The 22,229-nt window shown below is 48.8% G+C and overlaps 1 protein-coding gene across 3 annotated transcripts in view; it reads right to left on the bottom strand.

Moving 5' to 3' along the window:
* The window catches only part of mipol1 (mirror-image polydactyly 1), a 35,623-nt gene that overhangs the window by 5,415 nt on the left and 7,979 nt on the right, over nt 1–22,229 (bottom strand). The window contains exons 3-12 of one of the 3 annotated variants that reach the window (XM_041060809.1): nt 19,807–19,882; nt 19,572–19,615; nt 18,934–19,177; nt 16,055–16,171; nt 15,860–15,965; nt 15,328–15,433; nt 13,183–13,309; nt 9,622–9,655; nt 9,355–9,525; nt 4,550–4,603 (exon numbers count right to left, since the gene is read on the bottom strand). In XM_041060809.1, coding sequence (XP_040916743.1) covers nt 4,550–4,603; nt 9,355–9,525; nt 9,622–9,655; nt 13,183–13,309; nt 15,328–15,433; nt 15,860–15,965; nt 16,055–16,171; nt 18,934–19,177; nt 19,572–19,615; nt 19,807–19,882 — 1,079 coding nt within the window. Of the gene's footprint in view, nt 1–4,549; nt 4,604–9,354; nt 9,526–9,621; nt 9,656–13,182; nt 13,310–15,327; nt 15,434–15,859; nt 15,966–16,054; nt 16,172–18,933; nt 19,178–19,321; nt 19,481–19,571; nt 19,616–19,806; nt 19,883–22,229 lie in introns of those variants that run through there. The other 2 variants (XM_041060810.1, XM_041060811.1) reach the window with 2 other exon arrangements.

The following is a 22,229-nucleotide window of genomic DNA, read 5'->3' on the forward strand; positions in this document are numbered from 1 at the left end:
GTTAGCTGTGTGTTAGCTGTGTGTTAGCTGTGTGTGACCTGTGTGTGACCTGTGTGTGACCTGTGTGTTAGCTGTGTGTTAGCTGTGTGTGACCTGTGTGTTAGCTGTGTGTGACCTGTGTGTGACCTGTGTGTTAGCTGTGTGTGACCTGTGTGTGACCTGTGTGTTAGCTGTGTGTTACCTGTGTGTGACCTGTGTGTTAGCTGTGTGTGACCTGTGTGTGACCTGTGTTACCTGTGTGTGACCTGTGTGTTAGCTGTGTGTTAGCTGTGTGTGACCTGTGTGTGACCTGTGTGTGACCTGTGTGTTAGCTGTGTTAGCTGTGTGTGACCTGTGTGACCTGTGTGTGACCTGTGTGTGACCTGTGTGTTACCTGTGTGTGACCTGTGTGTTAGCTGTGTTAGCTGTGTGTGACCTGTGTGACCTGTGTGTTAGCTGTGTGTGACCTGTGTGTGACCTGTGTTACCTGTGTGTGACCTGTGTGTTAGCTGTGTGTTAGCTGTGTGTGACCTGTGTGTGACCTGTGTGTGACCTGTGTGTGACCTGTGTGTTAGCTGTGTTAGCTGTGTGTGACCTGTGTGACCTGTGTGTGACCTGTGTGTGACCTGTGTGAACTGTGTGTGACCTGTGTGTGACCTGTGTTAGCTGTGTGTGACCTGTGTGTGACCTGTGTGTGACCTGTGTGTTACCTGTGTGTGACCTGTGTTAGCTGTGTGTGACCTGTGTGTGACCTGTGTGTGACCTGTGTGTGACCTGTGTTACCTGTGTGTGACCTGTGTGTTAGCTGTGTGTGACCTGTGTGTGACCTGTGTGTTACCTGTGTGTTAGCTGTGTGTTAGCTGTGTGTTAGCTGTGTGTGACCTGTGTGTGACCTGTGTGTGACCTGTGTGTTAGCTGTGTGTTAGCTGTGTGTGACCTGTGTGTGACCTGTGTGTGACCTGTGTGTTAGCTGTGTGTGACCTGTGTGTGACCTGTGTGTGACCTGTGTGTGACCTGTGTGTTAGCTGTGTGTTACCTGTGTGTTAGCTGTGTGTGACCTGTGTGTTAGCTGTGTGTTAGCTGTGTGTTACCTGTGTGTTAGCTGTGTGTTACCTGTGTGTGACCTGTGTGTGACCTGTGTGTTAGCTGTGTGTTACCTGTGTGTGACCTGTGTGTTAGCTGTGTGTGACCTGTGTGTGACCTGTGTGTTAGCTGTGTGTTAGCTGTGTGTTACCTGTGTGTTAGCTGTGTGTTAGCTGTGTGTGACCTGTGTGTTAGCTGTGTGTTACCTGTGTGTTAGCTGTGTGTGACCTGTGTGTGACCTGTGTGTTAGCTGTGTTTTAGCTGTGTGTTAGCTGTGTGTTAGCTGTGTGTGACCTGTGTGTTACCTGTGTGTGACCTGTGTGTTAGCTGTGTGTTAGCTGTGTGTGACCTGTGTGAATGATGAAAACTCCTGTTAGAACAGGCTGATGTCACAGTGTGTAAAGCTCTTCTCTCATTGGTTGCAAACACTGTGTCATAAATGAAAATTGAATTCATTGATTTAATTTGAAGATTTAAAAACATTAAACTCGTTTTCAGCTAAATTAATTGTCCATTGTGTTTGTGCTTTTACAGTGCACAGGTCTGTGTGAGACAGCGTGTTTAAATAAAGGACTAATTAACTCACATGAGTGTCAACACTCTTCATAATGAGGATTTGATTTTTATCACTGTGTGTTTAGCTCCTGATTTACTGAGGCAGCAGCTCATTACACAGTCCTGAGACTGAAACTCCAGGTGCATTCTGGGAATAAAAGCGAGCTCAGCTGATGCAGTTCAGTGGTTTGTCAACTTTAGTAAATCATGATGTCGTGATCTCAGATCAGCTGCTCTGCAGCAGATTTACAGACAGTTTGGTATAAACCTGAGTTCAGAGGGAAGAGCTGATGGAGATGGAGCGACGCTACGCACAAAAGAAATACCACTCGATGCAAACTCCTCCTCCTCCTCTTCCTCCTCTTACTCCTCCTCCTCCTCTTACTCCTCCTCCTCCTCCTCTTCCTCCTCTTCCTCCTCCTCCTCTTCCTCCTCTTACTCCTCCATGCTAATTAAAGCCCTCAAGGTGTCTGAGTTTAAAGTGACACATCAAAAGAGAGTCAATATGTGTCTTCTCCAGCCGGGCCAGAGGAGATGCTTCAAAAGCACCGCCGGACTTATTAATCAGAATCATTTCAGTGAGCCGCAGCGACGCCGAGGTGACCTTTAACATGAGGAGGGGGTCAACCAAAGAGGAAGGAGAGGAGCAGGAGGAGGTAATAAAACCATCCTGCCCGGACCTTTAACATGAGGAGTTAAGGTCAATGAAAGAGGGAGGAGAAAGGGGAGAGGGGGGAGAGGGAGGAGAGGGAGGAGAGGGGGTCGTTGTGGGTGGGTCAAATGTGGGTGAGGAGGAAATGAGGGGGAAGTTTAATCAGCATAAAGGAGGAACAGGGTGATGGCGGAGGACAGGAGGTGTCCTTTAGGATGTGGAGGTGAGAGTAGCAGAGGGGTGAGGAGGACGGGAGGAGAGGAGGAGTAAATGAAAGGAACCTACTCTGACCTTTAACATGAGGAGTTAAACGGGCAGTTCACCACAAATTAGCCCTCAAATTCTACCCCCCCCCCCCCCTCCCAGATGAGTCTATTGAAGTTGGTGTTTGATCATCAAACTGTTTCACTACGTTAAATAATCCAGTTTTTAACATCTCTGCAAAAAGGTCGACATCCTGTTTGAACGATGACAGCACCACATCACTACTGCTGATATCACTACGCCTGCTGTCACTGCTGCTGCTATTATTATATTACCAATACAAGCAGGAGTCGCTGAAGCTGCACAAGAACTGCTACTGATACTCCTATTACCTCTACACTACAGTTGCTACAGCTCTTATGCTTCTGACAGTCACTGTCCACTATGTCAAAATGTCCCACACTTAAAGTCCTCGTCCGACCGACTCCTCAGTTCTGCTTTAAAGGTCTAAAGGTCCAGTGTAAAGGTTCAGATTAGAGGTCTGGTGGCTTGGTCTAAAGTTCTGGTTTAAAGTTTGGTTTAAAGTTTTAGTTTAACGGTCCAGTTTAATGACCTGGTCCAGAAGTCTGGGTTAAAGCTGTGGCTGGCGGTCTGCTTCAGCTCGGGGGGTTTCGGCTCTCTGACTGTCTGCTGCTTCATTTATCAGCAGCTGTTGGTGTTTCTGTGTGAAATTAAAAACCTCTCCAGGCTGTAATCCCCCCGGAGCCCTCCAGCCTAATTAACAGACTTCACAGAGAAAAAGCAGCGAGTGCTACATTAATAACAAAATTTAATATATTTCAGCAGAAGAAAACAGATGCAGTGAGAGCTGTGGGAGGGAGACAGAGACGGCAGAGACGAGCGAGGATCTGAGGCCCGGCTGAACCTGGTCACCAAACCAGAAACTCAGAAGCAGAATGACAGAATTATTAAAAGATGGAGGAATTAAATACCTGAATAAATTCAGGTATCAATCAATAATGCACTGTCTAATGAAAGAACTAATTCAGATTATTAATATTCATATTAAAATTAGACTGACTGGGGTCGAAAACCAGGAACTGACATCCAGGAGAAAATCGAGAGAAAATCTCTGAACCTCATTAACAGGTGACTCGTGTCAGGTCCCTGTGTGTGTGTGTGTGTGTGTGTGTGAGCGTGTGTGTGTTGCTGCTACAGTGCATCAAAAACAGTCAAAGTAGTTCTGAGGTACTTGAACTTAAGTTTCTGTTTCATGTTAAAATACAGCACAGTCGCACTGTACGTTACAAACTATTTCAACTATTAAGACACAATAATAACACACAAACTAAACCTGACCTGAACACTCATACACACACACACACACACACACACACACACACGCACACACACACACACGCACACACACACACACACACGCACACGCACACGCACACACGTGCACACACACACACACGCACACACACACGCACACACGCGCACACACACACACACGTGCACACACACACACGCACACACGTGCACACACACACACGCGCGCACACACACACACACGTGCACACACACACACACACACACACACACGTGCACTCACACACACACACACACGTGCACACACACACACGCACACACGCGCACACACGCGCACACACACACACACACACACACACACGTGCACACACACACACACACGTGCACGCACACACACGCACACACGCGCACACACGTGCACACACACACACACACACACACACGCACACACACACGCGCGCGCACACACGCGCACACACACACACACACGTGCACACACACACACACACACGTGCACGCACACACGCACACACGCGCACACACGCGCACACCAGCCCTGTTTGAATAACAAGTTGTTGGCAAACAAGTGCTGCAGTGTCTCCAAGGCAGGTTGTCATGACAACATCCCATCATCACCATTCAACACAGAGATACCAGTAAATATGCAAGAGAGAGAGAGAGAGAGAGAGTGAGAGAGAGAGAGAGAGAGTGAGAGAGAGAGAGAGAGAGAGAGAGAGTGTTTACCTTGGTCGCCCTCTGCTCTCTCTCCTGAATCAGATCCTGCTCCAGGCGTTTACACTGCAGAGAAACAATCAGGATTATTGATCCGATCAGACTGATCGGCAGAATGGAAACCTCCCATCTCCTACACTTTACACTCATGATCCCTGTAAAGTGAAGAGTGGGGTCACACCTGCTGACAGGACTGATGATGTCATCACCACAGAGGAAACACCTGAAATCAACTGTTCAGTGCAAATTCCACATTAATGACAGAGTATGTTAAATATATAACTACAGTTTATGATGTATGTGGACAGACCGGAGGACAGATCGGAGGACAGACAGGAGGACAGATCGGAGGACAGACCGGAGGACAGAGAGAGGTGGAGGCTGCTGTGCATGTTCAAATAAAGTCTACGAGCTGAAGTCATCCTGCGTAAAATTATAGCACGGACAAATTCAAAGACACACAGAGACACACAGAAAATCTCGAAGTCGTGCTGTTTGTAGTCGTTTTGTCTCTTTCAGTCTGCGGGTCCAGTGTAAGAGGGCGGGGGCGTTTTATTTGTCTGTGCTCAGGGGCCCATAATACGTCCACACCTGGACCCAGACAAGAACTGATGAGCTTCCTCTCATCTGACCGACGTGACTGTCGACAGCAGGAGAGAAACAATATTTAAGACGTTTGTGAATTAACTTTAAAACGTTCCAAAACCTTTTTGGAGGGAAGTGAATTCAGTGCTTTTTAAAGACTTTCCAGGACCTTTGGACCCTGTTTACAGAGCTGCCTGCCTGTGGGAATCAAACCAACAACCTCCCTGTGAGCCTTGCCTTCAGAGTGTGTGGAGTCGGACTGGTGCAGATGAGCTTTAATAACCTGTAATAACCTGTAATAACCTGTAATTAACTCAATAAAAAGCAGAAACCTTTAGTTGTTGTATGAGATGGCCAGAGAAAGAGAGTGGGAGAGAGAGGTAGCGAATGACTAGGGGACTGCTCCCCCTCTTTTCTAATATTTCCCAGAAGTCCCAGCTGTAGCGGGTGATAATCCCTGAGAGATGAGGAGCCGGAGCAAGGGATTGGTGAGCTGCAGGGGGGGTGGGGGTGGGGGGCAGTGATCCTCCAGCGTGGAGTGCTCACTCTCTTCTTCTTCTCCTCCGAGGATTACGGCGGCATTTGAAACATATTTCTGCACAGCGCAGCAGCGGAGCGAGGGCGGGATTAAGGTGTTACCATGGAGGGGTGGTGTTAACACAGAGGGGCGGGGTGTTAAAAGATGGAAGAGCAGTGATATTGGTGGGGGTTAGTGACAGAGGGCTGGTTGATGCCGAACAGATACGAATTCAGCCCTGAGTGCGGAGGGGTTAATGGAGGGGGGGTCGGGTGGGGTGGGGGTGGGGGCGGGGGCGGAGCCAGGAAAAGTTGGAGGTGTGTTGAAACTGATGCAGGTTTAAAGCTTTTCTTCATCTCCCCAAGTTTGACTTCATCGCCTCCACAAGTGCAGCTGAAGCGTGGCTTGCATCTTTAGTTTCACTACACCACTTCATTCCCACAAGTACCGCTTCATTCCCACAAGTACCGCTTCATTCCCACAAGCACCGCTTCATTCCCACAAGCACCGCTTCATTCCCACAAGCACCGCTTCATTCCTACAAGTCCCGCTTCTTCTTGCACCGTTATAGCTGCACTTGTAAAGCACCTCAGCATCCCTCCTTGTCTGCTCCCCTGACGACTGTCGCTGTGGTTACCAGTGTTCAGCCGTGCTGCTGCAGGTCCGTTGCCGTGGTGACAGCAGTCTGTCAGTCACAGTGAGAGACCAGATGAAGGTTTCAGATCTGATCGGATCTTTTTTTTTCCACCAGGAGGAGGCGGAGCTTCTGAGCCTGCCACCTGCCGCAAAGCATGCTGGGAGGCCCACTCCCTCTCTCTCTGTCATCCCTCAATCAGTCAGATCTATCATCTTTTTTCATTTATACTCATTCGGTTCTCTCAGACCATCCCTGTCTGGCCCCCTCCCCAACACACACACACACACACACACACACACACACAATCCTCCCACAGAGAGCGGTATATGAATCCAGATGAATTGTGGGTAATAAATCCAGCACTCTGCAGGTTTTTGTAATAAACTCTGTGAAGCGAACTTCGATAATAATCAGCCTCCAGAGGAGAGATGGAAGAGGAAAGTCTGGATTTTCTTCTTCAGACGTAAACTTTTAATCAGCCTCTGAATCTTCTTCACTTATTGATTATTCATTGACACTTTATCCTGATTCTGATTTTTTATTAAAGATTCAGATCAGATGAAAACAGGTTGAACCACACAGACCTGAAACATGTCTGCTCTGTAAACCGAGCCTGACGGAGAAAACTGTCAAAGGACAGAAAACAAACACGCGACACTGGAATTAATCACATATTAACATCAAATTATCTATTTGAACAGTTCAATAGGTTTTTCTTTCTTTTAAAGGAATGAAGCTTTGGACTCATCTTTTTAGATTGGGCCGACACGGTGGGGCAGTGGTTAGCACTGTCGCCTCACAGGTTCGAGCCCCGGTCTGTGTGGAGTTGGCATGTTCTCCCTATTCCATATTTGTTGGTAGCAGTGTGATGTCATCCATGTGATGTCATCCAGGTGGTACAACGAGGCTCTGCAGAGTGTGTGTCCGTCTGATTTAAATATCTGTGTGTCCATCAGCAGCTCCTCTGTCTCCATACGCAAATATTCAGCTAAGAGATTACATCAGATAACACATACAGGGTGTATGAGTGCACGCACACACACACAAAGGTGTGAGCAGACAAACAGGCGTATAAACAGCAGGTGTTCAGCAAACATCAGCCTCCATGTCAGCTTTGTCAGGTCGACTCAATATTTGTCTCCACACACTTTGTTTTCATACCATTCAAAATATTCATGTTCGGATTGAAACCACAAATATTTGAGGTCTGAGCCGCCGGGGCCGCCGTGACCCAGACGCCGTGATGAGCGCCGTGCTGCGCCACACAAACCGGGTTAAACAGGCGACTTAGAGATGCTGTTTCCTGCAGACAGACCGGACTCGCCGAACACCAGGAAGCAGCTATAACAGAGGGAGGAGAGCGAAGCACCGTCTCAGTGTGGCAGCATCTCTGAGGTCTCTCTACCTGCCACGAGCGCATCCGACACGACTGTCAGTGTCTCTAACGTCTCTGTTCAGCTTTTATCAGCTGACTTTAATGTCACCTGCTAAAGTCAGTGCTGTGGATCCAGCAGAAGCTGAGGCTCTGCAGAACAGTGAGTCTGAGGATGTTTGATAAAATCTTCTGATCTGTGAATGAACTGCCCACAGCACTGACTGGTCACTTCACCTGTTACTGATACGTCAGTGATAAGAACCAATCAGTGGATAATGGAGCGGAGTCCATCAGCAGTCAGGCGGCTTTATAAAGATTCTCACTGATCTGGGCTTCAACATCTATTTCCACAGTAAAGGAATAAAGGAAACTGTAGTCTCCGACCTGAACGCCACACTCCTGAACGCCACACTCTGACTCTGATGTTTGTCCGTCCTGTGGCAGTTAGAACGGCGTCTTCAGCCGGACAGATGAGCTCAGAGCATCAGCCTGGTGCTGAGCCGCTCTGGTTCTATCAGAGGTTTGTAAATCTCACAGCCTGCCACAGTCAGACAGGTACGCAGGCAGTCAGACAGGTGAGCAGACAGACAGGTACGCAGGCAGTCAGACAGGTACGCAGGCAGTCAGACAGGTACGCAGACAGTCAGACAGGTGAGCAGACAGACAGGTACGCAGGCAGTCAGACAGGTACGCAGACAGTCAGACAGGTGAGCAGACAGACAGGTACGCAGGCAGTCAGACAGGTACGCAGACAGTCAGACAGGTGAGCAGACAGACAGGTACGCAGGCAGTCAGACAGGTACGCAGACAGTCAGACAGGTGAGCAGACAGACAGGTACGCAGGCAGTCAGACAGGTACGCAGACAGTCAGACAGGTGAGCAGACAGACAGGTACGCAGGCAGTCAGACAGGTGAGCAGACAGTCAGACAGGTACGCAGGCAGTCAGACAGGTGAGCAGACAGACAGGTACGCAGACAGTCAGACAGGTGAGCAGACAGACAGGTACGCAGGCAGTCAGACAGGTACGCAGACAGTCAGACAGGTGAGCAGACAGACAGGTACGCAGGCAGTCAGACAGGTGAGCAGACAGTCAGACAGGTACGCAGGCAGTCAGACAGGTGAGCAGGCAGTCAGACAAGTACGCAGACAGTCAGACAGGTGAGCAGACAGACAGGTACGCAGGCAGTCAGACTGGTACGCAGGCAGTCAGACAGGTACGCAGACAGTCAGACAGGTGAGCAGACAGACAGGTACGCAGGCAGTCAGACAGGTGAGCAGACAGTCAGACAGGTGAGCAGACAGACAGGTACGCAGACAGTCAGACAGGTGAGCAGACAGACAGGTACGCAGGCAGTCAGACAGGTACGCAGACAGTCAGACAGGTGAGCAGACAGACAGGTACGCAGGCAGTCAGACAGGTGAGCAGACAGTCAGACAGGTACGCAGGCAGTCAGACAGGTGAGCAGGCAGTCAGACAGGTACGCAGACAGTCAGACAGGTACGCAGGCAGTCAGACAGGTACGCAGGCAGTCAGACAGGTGAGCAGACAGTCAGACAGGTACGCAGACAGACAGGTACGCAGGCAGTCAGACAGGTGAGCAGACAGTCAGACAGGTGAGCAGACAGACAGGTACGCAGGCAGTCAGACAGGTGAGCAGACAGTCACAGGTGAGCAGACAGTCAGACAGGTGAGGGGACTCACCTTGGCGACAGAGCTGTCTCTCTCCTCCATCACAGCCTTCATCTCCTGAGCAGTGATGTGGTTTCGTCGTTGCTGTGCCGACCTCAGATGCTGAACCAGAGCCGAGCCGAAGCGCTCGACCTCCTGCATGGAGTCGGCGTCACAGACGCTCTGAAGGAGCTGATCCACGTCCTGAGGTTAGAACCACAGACCATGCATCTGCATGACTTTAAACTATTAAACCTCCAAATCTGCGAAGTTCAACAAACACTGTGGAAGTGTGTTTACCGTGTCAGTGTCGTCCAGGTTAAAATCCTCCAACCTGAAAACAGGAGAGCACAGATGGTTTCAGTGTGTTTGAATATCTGGCTTATTGATTCTGTGCTCAGCAGAAAAACAACAAATAAACACCATAAAGAGATGTAAACAAGCAGTGGCAGCCCCGATACAGCCACCCACATCCACGACTGGGGCCTTATGTCAGTTTCAATACATAAAACTCTAAATTTAAACAAAGTTAAAGGTCTAAGGATCCTGCTAAGTGTTTAATCACCAACACAAACCTCTGGTACAGCTTCATCTTCTGCAGTTCACATGGTAAAGATGTTCTTTAAATGTTAGACCTTCACTTGGTGTTATGCTTAAATGCTTTTCTAAAAAAATGCATTTGTAAGTTGGGGAACTCTCCTCGTGTTTTGATCCAGCCTTGATAAGATCCCCGACCCCCGCGCGCATATCTGCCACTGACCAAATTAAACCTGGACCTCTGCAGCAGCCGCTCAGACGACCTGAGCGTCGTGGCTGCAGCAGCTGTGCAGTAATTTTGTCCTCCGCTCCCTGAAGTCCATCTGAGATTCGCCATCATTTTAAAACCACTGTAAAGCTGTGAGGGCGTCGGCTGAGCGGAGTCCTCTCCGCTCAGCCAGTTCATTTCTCCCTCTGACAGCAGTCATAATGGTGGACGTGGAGCTGGTAACTAGCTGATCTCCTGCCTCTCCTCCTGGGAAGCTCTTTTCATTTAGCCTGCTGCTGTTTTGCTGTAATAAACTGTAATAAGGTGGCCGAGGCGGCTCTGCTCTGCAGGGAACAGCAGGTAATGAAAGACCAGCCGCCTCCAATAAAGCTCCTCTAACACCCTGCTTACAGCCCATCCAGCCCGGCTCAGCTCAGCTCAGCTCGGCTCGGCTCAGTCCGCAGCCGTCATTAACGCTCCTGCTCACACTTCGACTCAACAGAAACACTGCCGCCATTAGTGGGATCAGATGATCTGACAAAGAATAAAATCTTCATTTGTTGTTTCTGAAAACTTTCACCAGACCAAATGTTTCGCATCTGCAGCTGACAAACTTCTGTCTGCATGACAGAGACACGAGGGACGTCCACAGCTCTGATTCATTTCTTTTTGACTTCATTTATTCTCAAATTTCAAGATATAAGCATTTTAAAGCGTCGTCGACCCTGGGAACAGAGCTCCCAGAGAAACGCACAGTCAGCTCTGTGTCCTGTCAGAGCCGAGGCCGAGGACCGCTGCAACGGGTCAGGAGATTAAACTCAGGGGTCAAAGGAGGAATCGAATTCGAAACATATTCAGATGAAACAAGCTGAGAAGTTTGCAGAGGAAAAACATGCTTTGGTGCATAAATGAAACTGTGACCGAGCAAAAAACACCAAAGCAACGAGGAGCAATATTCACAAAGATCCACTGCATGTCCAAAAGTATGTGGACAGCTGAACATAAAGATGTTCATTAATGTGCTGCTCTAACGGCAGCTGGTTTCTGTGGTGCTTTCAGGAGGGACATGGTCCAGTCAGTACCTGACACCTGACCAGGGACGTGAGTCAGGCTGCTGCAGGTCTCTAAGGAAGAGACGAGCACAATCTGGTGTACTCAGCTTAAACCGGGACAGACACACCTGTGGAGACGGCTGCAGGTCAGGACCAGGGCTCAAAGTCCTGCTGTTGGTTTAGATACTAAAACATTTTAGATCAAACTAATTCAAACAAAACTAATCACAGAAATGAATGTTAACCTGAAAACTAAACCCTGTAAACAAACAGGTCTGAGGCCAGATTCACGTGTGCTCACGTCTGTGTGAGCTGGTTTGTTGAATGACGGACAGAAAATTCTGATCGTCATTTCAACAGCATCTGATCGTCTATATTGTTGATCACTGCTTAATCAATCAGGCACTTTTCAATGAATACCTTCACCCATCCTCTACTATCTGATGTTTTCTATCATATCAAACTGCATGGCTGTGGGTTTGGTGCTGCTGGTCTGATCAGTCAGTCAGTGATCATTACCAGCCACTGCAGCTCGCTCCCATCGTTCATCATTAACTGATGGAAACTGATCTTTGCTGTTTGATGAATAAAATGTTGGTGAAGAGAGAAAAACAAACAGTGAGAGCAGCAGCTTCACATTATTCAGACACACACTTCAGCCTAAAACACACAAAACACACACATTTACAGAGGTATTATAGGCTGCTCTCTCCACTGGGAACACACACACACACACACACACACACACAGTAGAACAGTCTGAGTCCTGACAGATGGAACATGCTCTTCCATATTCTGTCCCTCATAAAAAGGATTGTGGCCTCCAATATCAATTACCCTCTCATCCTGGGTGGGGGGGGGTGACGAAGGACGGGGGGGAGTGGGAGGGGGAGGCTGGGGGGGGGGGGGGGGGGTGTCATCTCTAATTAGATTTTCTGGTCTATTTGGCGGCTCCTCAAAGAAGGAGGGAGCTCGTTTCACAGCTCTTAACAAGACTGAGGAGGTGAATAATGAAGAGGGAGGAGGGGAGGAGGGGAGGGGAGGGGAGGGAGGAGGGGAGGAGAGCAGAGGAGGGGAGGGAGGAGGGGAGGAGAGGAGGAGAGGAGGAGAGGGAGGAGGGGAGGAGAGGAGGGCAGGGAGGAGAGGAGAGGAGGGGAGGAGAGGAGGAGAGGGAGGAGAGCAGAGGAGGGGAGGGAGGATGTGAAACACAGTAAACATGTTTCACATGTAAATATGTGAATAAACATGTTGGTGGTTTAAGTTTCCCTCAGGAAACAACAAACAAACAAACAAAAACAAAAAACAAAGGACCTGTGGCCCCCTCAGCTTCCTCTCCTCTGTCGCACTCATGACCTCTGCCAGTCCATGCTTCACCAGGTAACACCTGCCGCCTACATTACCCACAATGCACCTGGATCTAACCGAAGTTGTTCCCAACCCTTTTACCTGCACCACGTGAACGAAACACACAGCGCGGCCTGTTAAAGCGCCCGGGAGCTGGGCCGGATCCGTGCCTTGCTCGTGGGGGGGGGCTGTCTCCTTCACCACCACCCACACCCGTTGTGCTTGGTGGAGGGCTGGACCTGGGTGAGACACCTCCCCTGCCAGGCAGGTGTCTCTTAGTTATTGTAGAAGGTTGTAGTGAGCAGCAGGGAGGTGCAGGTCTGTGAGCTCACCTTCCTAACTCCTAACACACCTGCAGGAGTTTCACCTGGACGACTGAACAGGAGTCAGCCGACAGTATGAGCTTCCTCTGACAGGCCCCGCCCCTAACCCTAACAGGCTGTGATCCTGTCCAATCAGGATCCAAGAGCCCACGTCAGCCTTCCGGGACGTGGGAGCAGGTGCTCCTTCAGGTGAGACGCACTGTGAAAGCTGTGTGTTTCTCCTGTACACAACGATGACGGACGCTCCGCAGGTCAACGTCAACAATGAAGAGAAACACAGTTATTGATCATCAGTCAGCACGTTGATCATGTCATCCTCCAGTGTTACTGTCGCTCTGTCTGAGCCAATCAGCACACAGAGCGTGTGTGTGTGTGTGCGTGTGTGTGTGTGTCATACTCTGCAGCACGCCGCAGCTGACGTGCATGAAGCAGAGCCTCGTCTCTCTCCTCATTGGCCAGCAGCAGTCGTGACATAAGAGCCTGATCTCTGTCTTTCTGAGCCGCCAACACCTCCTCCAACACCGCTGTGGAGACAAGGAGAGGGGAGGAGGGGAGGAGAGGAGGAGAGGAGAGAGGAAGAGAGGAGGAGAGGAGGAGACAAGGAGAGGAGAGGAGGGGAGGAGGAGAGGAGAGGAGGGGAGGAGAGAGGAAGAGAGGAGGAGAGGAGGAGACAAGGAGAGGAGAGGAGGGGAGGAGGAGAGGAGAGGAGGGGAGGAGAGAGGAAGAGAGGAGGAGAGGAGGAGACAAGGAGAGGAGAGGAGGGGAGGAGGAGAGGAGAGGAGAGGAGGAAGAGAGGAGAGGAGGAGAGGCGGAGACAAGGAGAGGAGAGGAGGGGAGGAGGAGAGGAGAGGAGAGGAGGAAAGGAGGAGAGGAGGAGGAGAGGAGGAAAGGAGGAGAGGAGGGGAAGAGGAGAGGAGGAGAGGAGGAGAGGAGGAGAGGAGGAGAGGAGAGAGGAGGAGAGGAGGAAAGGAGGAGAGGAGGGGAGGAGGAGAGGAGAGGAGGGGAGGAGAGGAGGAGAGGAGGGGAGGAGGAGAGGAGAGGAGAGGAGGAGAGGAGGAGAGGAGGAGAGGAGAGGAGGAAAGGAGGAGAGGAGGGGAGGAGGAGAGGAGAGGAGGAGGGGAGGGGAGGAGGAGAGGAGGAGAGGAGAGAGGAGGGGAGGAGGAGAGGAGGGGAGGGGGAGAGGAGAGGAGGAGAGGAGGGGAGGAGGAGAGGAGGAGAGGAGAGAGGAGGAGAGGAGGGGAGGAGGGGAGGGGGAGAGGAGAGGAGGAGAGGAGGGGAGGAGGAGAGGAGAGGAGGGGAGGAGAGAGGAAGAGAGGAGGAGAGGAGGAGTCAAGGAGAGGAGAGGAGGGGAGGAGGAGAGGAGAGGAGAGGAGGAAGAGAGGAGGAGAGGCGGAGACAAGGAGAGGAGAGGAGGGGAGGAGGAGAGGAGAGGAGAGGAGGAAAGGAGGAGAGGAGGAGGAGAGGAGAGGAGGAGAGGAGGGGAGGAGGAGAGGAGGAGAGGAGAGAGGAGGAGAGGAGGAAAGGAGGAGAGGAGGGGAGGAGGAGAGGAGAGGAGGAGAGGAGAGGAGGAGAGGAGGAGAGGAGGGGAGGAGGAGAGGAGAGGAGAGGAGGAGAGGAGGAGAGGAGAGAGGAGGAGAGGAGGAGAGGAGGGGAGGAGGGGAGAGAAGGAGAGGAGAGGAGAGGAGAGGAGGAGAGGCGGGAGAGGTCCCCGGTAAACAGCTGATTTCTGTTGTCATGTTTGTAGAAAACATTTGAGCAGAGTTTCATTAAAATTCTCTGAAGTGTCTGATGGAAGAAATGTTCCTGTAACGTTCCTGTGATGTTCCTGTGATGTTCCTGTGATGTTCCTGTGATGGTTTCACTGTCTCATGCACAGGATTCAGTATGTTCACTGCACCGTTCTGCCGCTGAGATCAATAAAGTTGATTCGATTTTGATCAAACTTCAGCTCATATCAATAAAAACACTTTTCATAATCAATAAGTTTCTGTTGTTTTTTTCAGGCTCAGAAACAAAATCTGATTTTGTTTCTGTGATAATCCTGCAGGATTAAACACACACACACACTCACACTCACACTCACACACTCACACTCACACTCACACACACACACACACACACACACACACACACACTCACACACTCACACACTCACACTCACACACTCACACACTCACACACACACACACACACACACACACACACACACACACACACACACACACTCACACACTCACACACAGCTCAGTTAGATCAATATCACATCTGAGTGTGATTGCTGGTTAAACACACACAGTGTTCTGTTAAACTAACAGCTGCCTTGTTAACTGTTACCACAGCTGTTGTTTTAATTACTCTGTGTGTGTGTGTGTGTGTGTGTGTGTGTGAGTGTGTGAGTGTGTGTGTGTGTGTGTGTGTGTGTGTGTGTGTGTTGGTATTAAATAGTGTACATGAAAAACATTCAAATATTGAAGAAGCTGAGGTTGGATCAGATCTGATTAAGAGCAAACTGTAACATACACCTCCTCCTCCTCCTCCTCACCTGCAGGTCTCTCCCAGCCACGAGCCTCCCTCTGCTCCTCCCTCAGATCCTCCTCCACCTCCTTCCTCTGCAGCTCCTTCTCCTTCTGAACCAGCTGCTGCTGCAGCTGAAACACAGTCAGGTGTTAGCGTACCTGTGAAGACCTCCCTCCTGCTGCTGGTCTCCACTGCACAAACCTGGAAACAGAACCTGAACCTTGAAGAACCTTCGGTTCCTCCTTCGGTTCCTCCTGTTTCCAAAGTGACAGGAGCTGGTAACAGCGTCTGTGGGACATTTGCTGTTTGTCTTGTTTCATGAACTTTTAAAATATTCTGGTTAAGCTGGTTGGTTTATTCCTGAATGATGAGATTCAGGGGCCGAGGCTTTGGACTGAGACTGTGAACTGCAGAGCGTCAGAAGCTACAGCTGCATGGATGTAATGTGCTGTGTGTTCTATGTGTTGTGTTACTGTAGGTACACTTCAGCTGCACCGTAACCTCACAGACATGCAGACAGGATGTTGGTGGAGCAGGTGAGAGGAGTGTGTGTTTACCTTCTTGTTGATTTCTCTCAGTGCATCAAGCTCCGTCAGAAGAAACGAGATGTTTTTGTCTCGGTCAAAACTCTGAACTGGACCGGACGAGACGTCCTGATGAAAACTAAGCAGAGACAGGATCCAGTTACAAAAGAGACTGGAGGCGGATTCAGCGTCTGAGACAGCTCCAGTGCAGCTCTCTGTCGTACTGACTGCTCTGTGTTACATCCACCAGGTCTGACCCCCGTCTGACCCCCGTCTGACCCCCGTCTGACCTCCGTCTGACCTCCGTCTGACCTCCGTCTGACCTCTGTCTGACCCCCGTCTGACCTGCGATGATAATGTGAGGTGATTTTAATAAGTCTGTGTTTTATGTGATTTTGTCATCTCATCTCTTTGTAAACACGTTATTTTGTATGAGATCTATGAAGAAAAGCTAAGACAGAAACGAGGCTGCCCGTCCAGGCTGGACCCAGAGAGACTTGTCTGTGGTCCTAACAGTGGTGGATGTAATGTCCTGCTCTCTGGTCTCAGAAGCAGCACCTCACACCTGGACTGGACTGTGTCCAGTCTGTGTCCAGTCTGTGTCCAGTCTGTGTCCAGTCTGTGTCCAGTCTATGTCCAGTCTATGTCCAGTCCATCGTCTCGGATCATCTGGCTCTAATGTCAGTTCCCAGTCCAGGCGCTGCCTTTAGTTTTCCTACCAGCTGAGCTGTTGTCCTTCAGTCATGTGCACCACAGCCTTGGTGTGTTATTAATCTGTGTGAGTCCCCCTGTTTACCTGTTGTCAGTGTTTATTGTCTCACCATAATTTAATTTAATTTCTGTACACTCTTAAAGAGTCAGGCAGCCACGGCGGAGCCAGAGTGAGGATCAGGTCAGATCAGACCATGTCCTGGCACCTGTCAGCATCATCTGTAGGATGCCTGCGTAATACGTGCTAGTTAACTAGCTAACTAGTTTCCCCTGCTGCAGTCACATCCTGTGTCTTTGGAGTAAAAGTATACAGAAACAATAGAAAGTCAGTGTGAACAATGAACAATCTGCAGCAGGTGAGCTGGCGGTCAGTGAGGCTGTGATTGGTCAGGACTCATGTGACATCATCTTAGTGTGTGTTTCATTAGAGTGTCACCTGTGTGTAGTCAGGTCAGGTGTGTTAACCTGAGGCTGTGGCCTCACATTATCAGATATGAGGTGCAGAGATGAAGGCAGCAGGTTATGAGGCGTTGCTTTAATAAGCACTGACTGATGTTCGCCTGTAATTCTCTCATATCACCTTAAAGGTCAGGCTGCTTCTTAGCGTAATAAAGCGGGTAAATAAGACACTGGAATATGGCTGACACTGTCTTCTGTAATTTAGTGTTTCTCACTTTATAATATCAGCTGCCTCTAATCAACTTCCTCCTCTTCCAGTCTCGATTGCTTTTTACTATCTTTCTATTTCTGTCTTGCTCTAAAGCTTCCACTAATCAAATCAAATCTAAATTTAATAGGTCACATTTCAAACAATGATGCAACTCGAGCTGCTCCACAAATCTCATCTGAAAATGCATCAAAAGAGACAAAAGAAGCAAAAAGAAAAAAGAATTACCGAATCTAAAGAAAGAAGGGAAGTTTAATGAAAAGCAATAAACTTTTTAATAAACCTGCTCACTGTGGAGCGGCTCCAAACATATCGGATTAAACATTTCAAAAAACACTAAAGAACATTATGGAATATCCAGCACTGATAATAAGTTCTTTAAATCTCTGATACATCATTTCTTTGTTCGCTCTCATTTATTCTGGAAACATTAAAGTAAAAGTTCCAGAGCTGAGCTGCTGAATTCTTTAAGGATCCGTGAATCATTTAAATCCTGCCTCTGATTTTGATGCTCAGCATTAGCACCATTAATACACTGATGTTTACACCCCTGATGTTTACATCGCTGATGTTTACACCCCTGATGTTTACATCGCTGATGTTTACATCACAGATGTTTACACCCCTGATGTTTACATCGCTGATGTTTACATCACAGATGTTTACACCCCCGATGTTTACACCGCTGATGTTTACATCCCTGATGTTTACATCCCTGTTTACATCCCTGATGTTTACATTCCTGTTTACATCACATATATTTACACCCCTGATGTTTACATCACAGATGTTTACGTCCCTGATGTTTACATCAGATGTTTACATCACAGATGTTTACACCTCTGATGTTTCTCTGCTCTGTTGTATTCTGACCGTTATGTTTCTGTGTGAGCGTCGCCGTCAGGCCACACCCAGAGACTGAAGAAGCCATCAGTATTAGGAACTCTGCCTCTTTTAAATAAACACAACATAAACATTGAACACATGAACATATTCATATGTTCATGTGTGTGTTTGTTTGTTAGTAAGTGCTAAATAAATAAACGTTATCACTGTTTCTACTCCTGTTTTTATTTTGTATTTTTGAAAAACACATTTGAACGAAAAGAGCTTCCTGAGTATTAGGATTGTGATGATAACGATTTTTATTATCAAACTGTCCAGAACACCAGAGCTGCTAACCAGCAACTACTTTCACCTTATGAGTGTGTACACTTCACCTCCTTTCACTCCATACATCCCTGCTGACCCATCAGCTCAGCACTTCATTACCTTACAACCAACACTCTAACTGCCTTCAGCACTTTCACTGTAAAACTCAGCGCTTCCACATATGCAGACTCATCAACTCCCCACAGACACGTCAACTCCTTTCACTTCAACCTCTTTTAGAACTTGAGCTGAGATTTACTCCATTCAGTGCTTCCATCTCTATGGACACAACAATTCCTTTCAGCCCTTCCACTCACTGAAACACTTCCACTTCAAATGACACGTCAGCTCAGAGTCAGAGTAAATGCTGCGGTGTTTAAAGCAGACGTCTCGTCTGTTAAAGGGAGTGTTGGTTCTCTGTACATCGTATTATCCAGAGTTCAGTCTGAACCTGCTCTGTATGAAAAGAGCCCTGAGATAAGTTCTGTTATGATTCAGTTCTATATAAATAAAACGGACCTGATATCATCAGCAGCAGCTGTAACAGTGGCAGCAGTCACTGTGTTCGCCCTCTCACCTTTCATCAGCAGCGATTAGGTGTCTTCTGAGGGCGGGACTTCCAGCACCTCTGGTTGCTCCCCCTCCATCATGGCTGTCTCTGCAGACCTCTGCCCGAGGAGAAGGGCCTCTGCCGGGGGAAAGGTCCATCTCCATCTCCACTGCGCCCCCTGAAGTCCCGGAGGACGCCGGAACGACAGGTTTCCTGTGGGACTGAAGGGAGGGGGAGCAGGAGCTCAGAGGCTCCTGCAGCTCCTGAGGAGCTGAGATACAGACAGACACAGACAGACAAACAGAGAGACACAGACAGACAGACACAGACAGACACAGATGATGATTAATATGATAGTTCAGTGGAGGTTTGTACAAAAACAGCAGCAGCCGGGGTGAAGTTACAGTTTCCTTACACTTGCTACTGAGATCAGGATTCAATGGACAGACGAAAGAGTGAATGAGTGAGTGGATGGATGGATGGATGGATGGATGGATGGATGGATGGATGGATGGATGATGGATGGATGGATGGATGATGGATGGATGGATGGATGGATGGATGATGGATGGATGATGGATGGATGGATGGATGATGGATGATGGATGATGGATGGATGGATGGATGGATGATGGATGGATGGATGATGGATGGATGGATCTTACCCTGAGGCCACTCAGTGTGGTTCAGGATCACACTGGTACCTGATCTGTAAAACACACAAGAAACAAAGATGATCTGAGTCACAGGTGAGAGAATGAGGACAGAGAGATGAAAGACAGTGGAGGCAGAGTGATGATGATGGAGGTATATAACACCTTCACACTGCAGCTGTAATAAACCCTGCAGTCTGTAGGGGGCACTAACAGGGTGTCAGGCAGCTGAAGGTGATGCTCCTACCTGTCAGTGCTGCTGAGTTGCTGTCTGGCAGAGGAGGGCAGACGCTGTCGCAGCTCCACGTTTACGCTGGGATTAGCTGAGAAACAGAAAGACACATTCAACTGAAACAACCTGTCTCTCGTCTGTCTCTCTGTCTGTACCGGTCTTTAATGAGAAGTGATCTGTGAAGGAAAGTTAACGACTCCTGATCCAGGTGTTTCAGCCAAACACAGACCTGTATCTAACCTTTGTCTCTGAGACGCTGGAGGACGCAGCCTCCAATCAGCTGTGTCTCCTCTGGACTCGAAGTGAATCACAGCACAGAGACAGCACTGCTGAACGTGACACGTCAGCTGGTCTGTCTCTGTCCTGGTCTGTCTGATGTCAGGGCTGCATCTGGCACCACTGACCATCACATCCTGTTACAGAGGCTGGAACCTTTACCTGGCATCAGCAGCCACACTCAGCTGGTTTAGGTCTGACCAATCACATCGATTTCAGCGATGAGCCCTCCACATACACATGGAGTTCCACAGGGTTCAGAGCTTGGACCAGTTCAGTTCACCTTCTATTTGCTTCCCTTAGGAAACTTTATCAGGAAGCTTCCAGAAACTTCAACTGTTCTGCAGATGATACTCAGCTGTATTTGTCAGTAACGCCAGAGGAAACCAGTCGGCTCACTCAGCTTCAGACCTGTTTAAGGATCAGACTGAAGTTACTGTAATTGGCCCCAAGCACCTCAGAAACTCAGTGTCAGGTGATGATGCTCGTGATGATGTTGCTCTGGACGTGTCCTTTAACGCCCACATCAAAGAAACTTAGCACTGCCTGTCTCACCTGCGTAATATCACAGAAACCAGGCACATCCTGAGCCGACGAACTCCGAGTGTGAGTCTGTAAAGACTCTCCAGCTGATCCTGATCTCTGTTTGGATCTGTGATTGGAAACCATCCACTGCCCCATTATTAATTATTAATTCATTAATAATGATAATAATAATAATTCATTAATTCATTAACCTGTCTGTCTCCCTACAACACACACACGAACACAGTCAGACACACACACACACACACACACACAAACACAGTCACACACACACAGTCACACACACACACACACGCACACACAGTCAGACACACACACACACACACACACACAGTCAGACACACACACACACACACACACACACACACAGTCAGACACACACACACACACACACACACACACACACACACACACAGTCACAAACACACAAACACACACACTCTCTGCCTAATTGCTGTGAGTGTGAATGATCTCTGTGTGTTTTGCTGCTTACTTTTGACTTAACGAGCATTTAACATGAGATCTGCCATCGTCTTAATTACACCTGAGGAACTGGGCTCTGATTGGAGGCTTCTTTAACAAGAGCCATTAACTGTCCTTAACGAGGCCATAACGAGATATTAAGGCTGTGTTTGCTCTGCTGATGAGCTGCAAGTATTTAGAAAGCTCGACATGAAGACGGGATTACTGCCTGTTACAGGCTGACAGAGACAGAGACGCGTGAGACAGAGACACGTGAGACACAGTTACTGTGACTACCTCAAATACACAAAGACAATAAAGTGAGTAACATCCAGTGGTAGGTGAGGAATATAACTGACGTGGGATTGACATGTGATTGACAGGTGACTGACATATGATTGACAGCTGGCTCAGATGTGATTGACAGGTGACTGACATATGATTGACAGCTGGCTCAGATGTGATTGACAGGTGACTGACATATGATTGACAGCTGGCTCAGATGTGATTGACAGGTGACTGACATATGATTGACAGCTGGCTCAGATGTGATTGGCAGGTGATTGAAGCCACCACAGCGTCACACGTAGCAGTTTAAGCAGAAGAGAAAATGAACCTGTCCCAGAAAGAGCTGATTATTGATTATGGCTGAACGTGACTAAGAGACCCTCCTCCTGGAGTCTCAGGTGATCAGTGACGAAATGAAGGCATTAATGTCGAGGGCCTGGAACCAAACTCAGTAACTCACGTTAAATCAAACGGAGCCAATACAGTACAGAGAGAGAGAGAGAGAGAGAGAGAGAGAGAGAGAGAGAGAGCGAGAGAGCGAGAGAGCGAGAGAGAGAGAGCGAGACTAACGTGACTACCTCAGCCCTGCAGCTTGTTCAGGTCACAGTGAGGCTGAGCCAACCGCCGTCAGCCTGCTACTCCACGAGCCAATAGTCTACACGTCTGTCATCATCGTGATACTCACAAAGTTTTTCTCCTGATGACTAAAAAACCTTTCAGGTGATAAATGAGGTTCCATGTTAGAAGCAGAGAACCTGTCCTGAGGTAAACGGGTAAACGCGTGATGTATATGAACCGTTGAAGAACAACCTGTCAGCCAGCAGCTCACATGTCTCACAGAGGACAGTGATCGTAGAAAGTTCAGG

This window comes from Toxotes jaculatrix, chromosome 17 (genome assembly GCF_017976425.1).
Source record: "Toxotes jaculatrix isolate fToxJac2 chromosome 17, fToxJac2.pri, whole genome shotgun sequence".
NCBI lineage: Eukaryota > Metazoa > Chordata > Actinopteri > Toxotidae > Toxotes > Toxotes jaculatrix.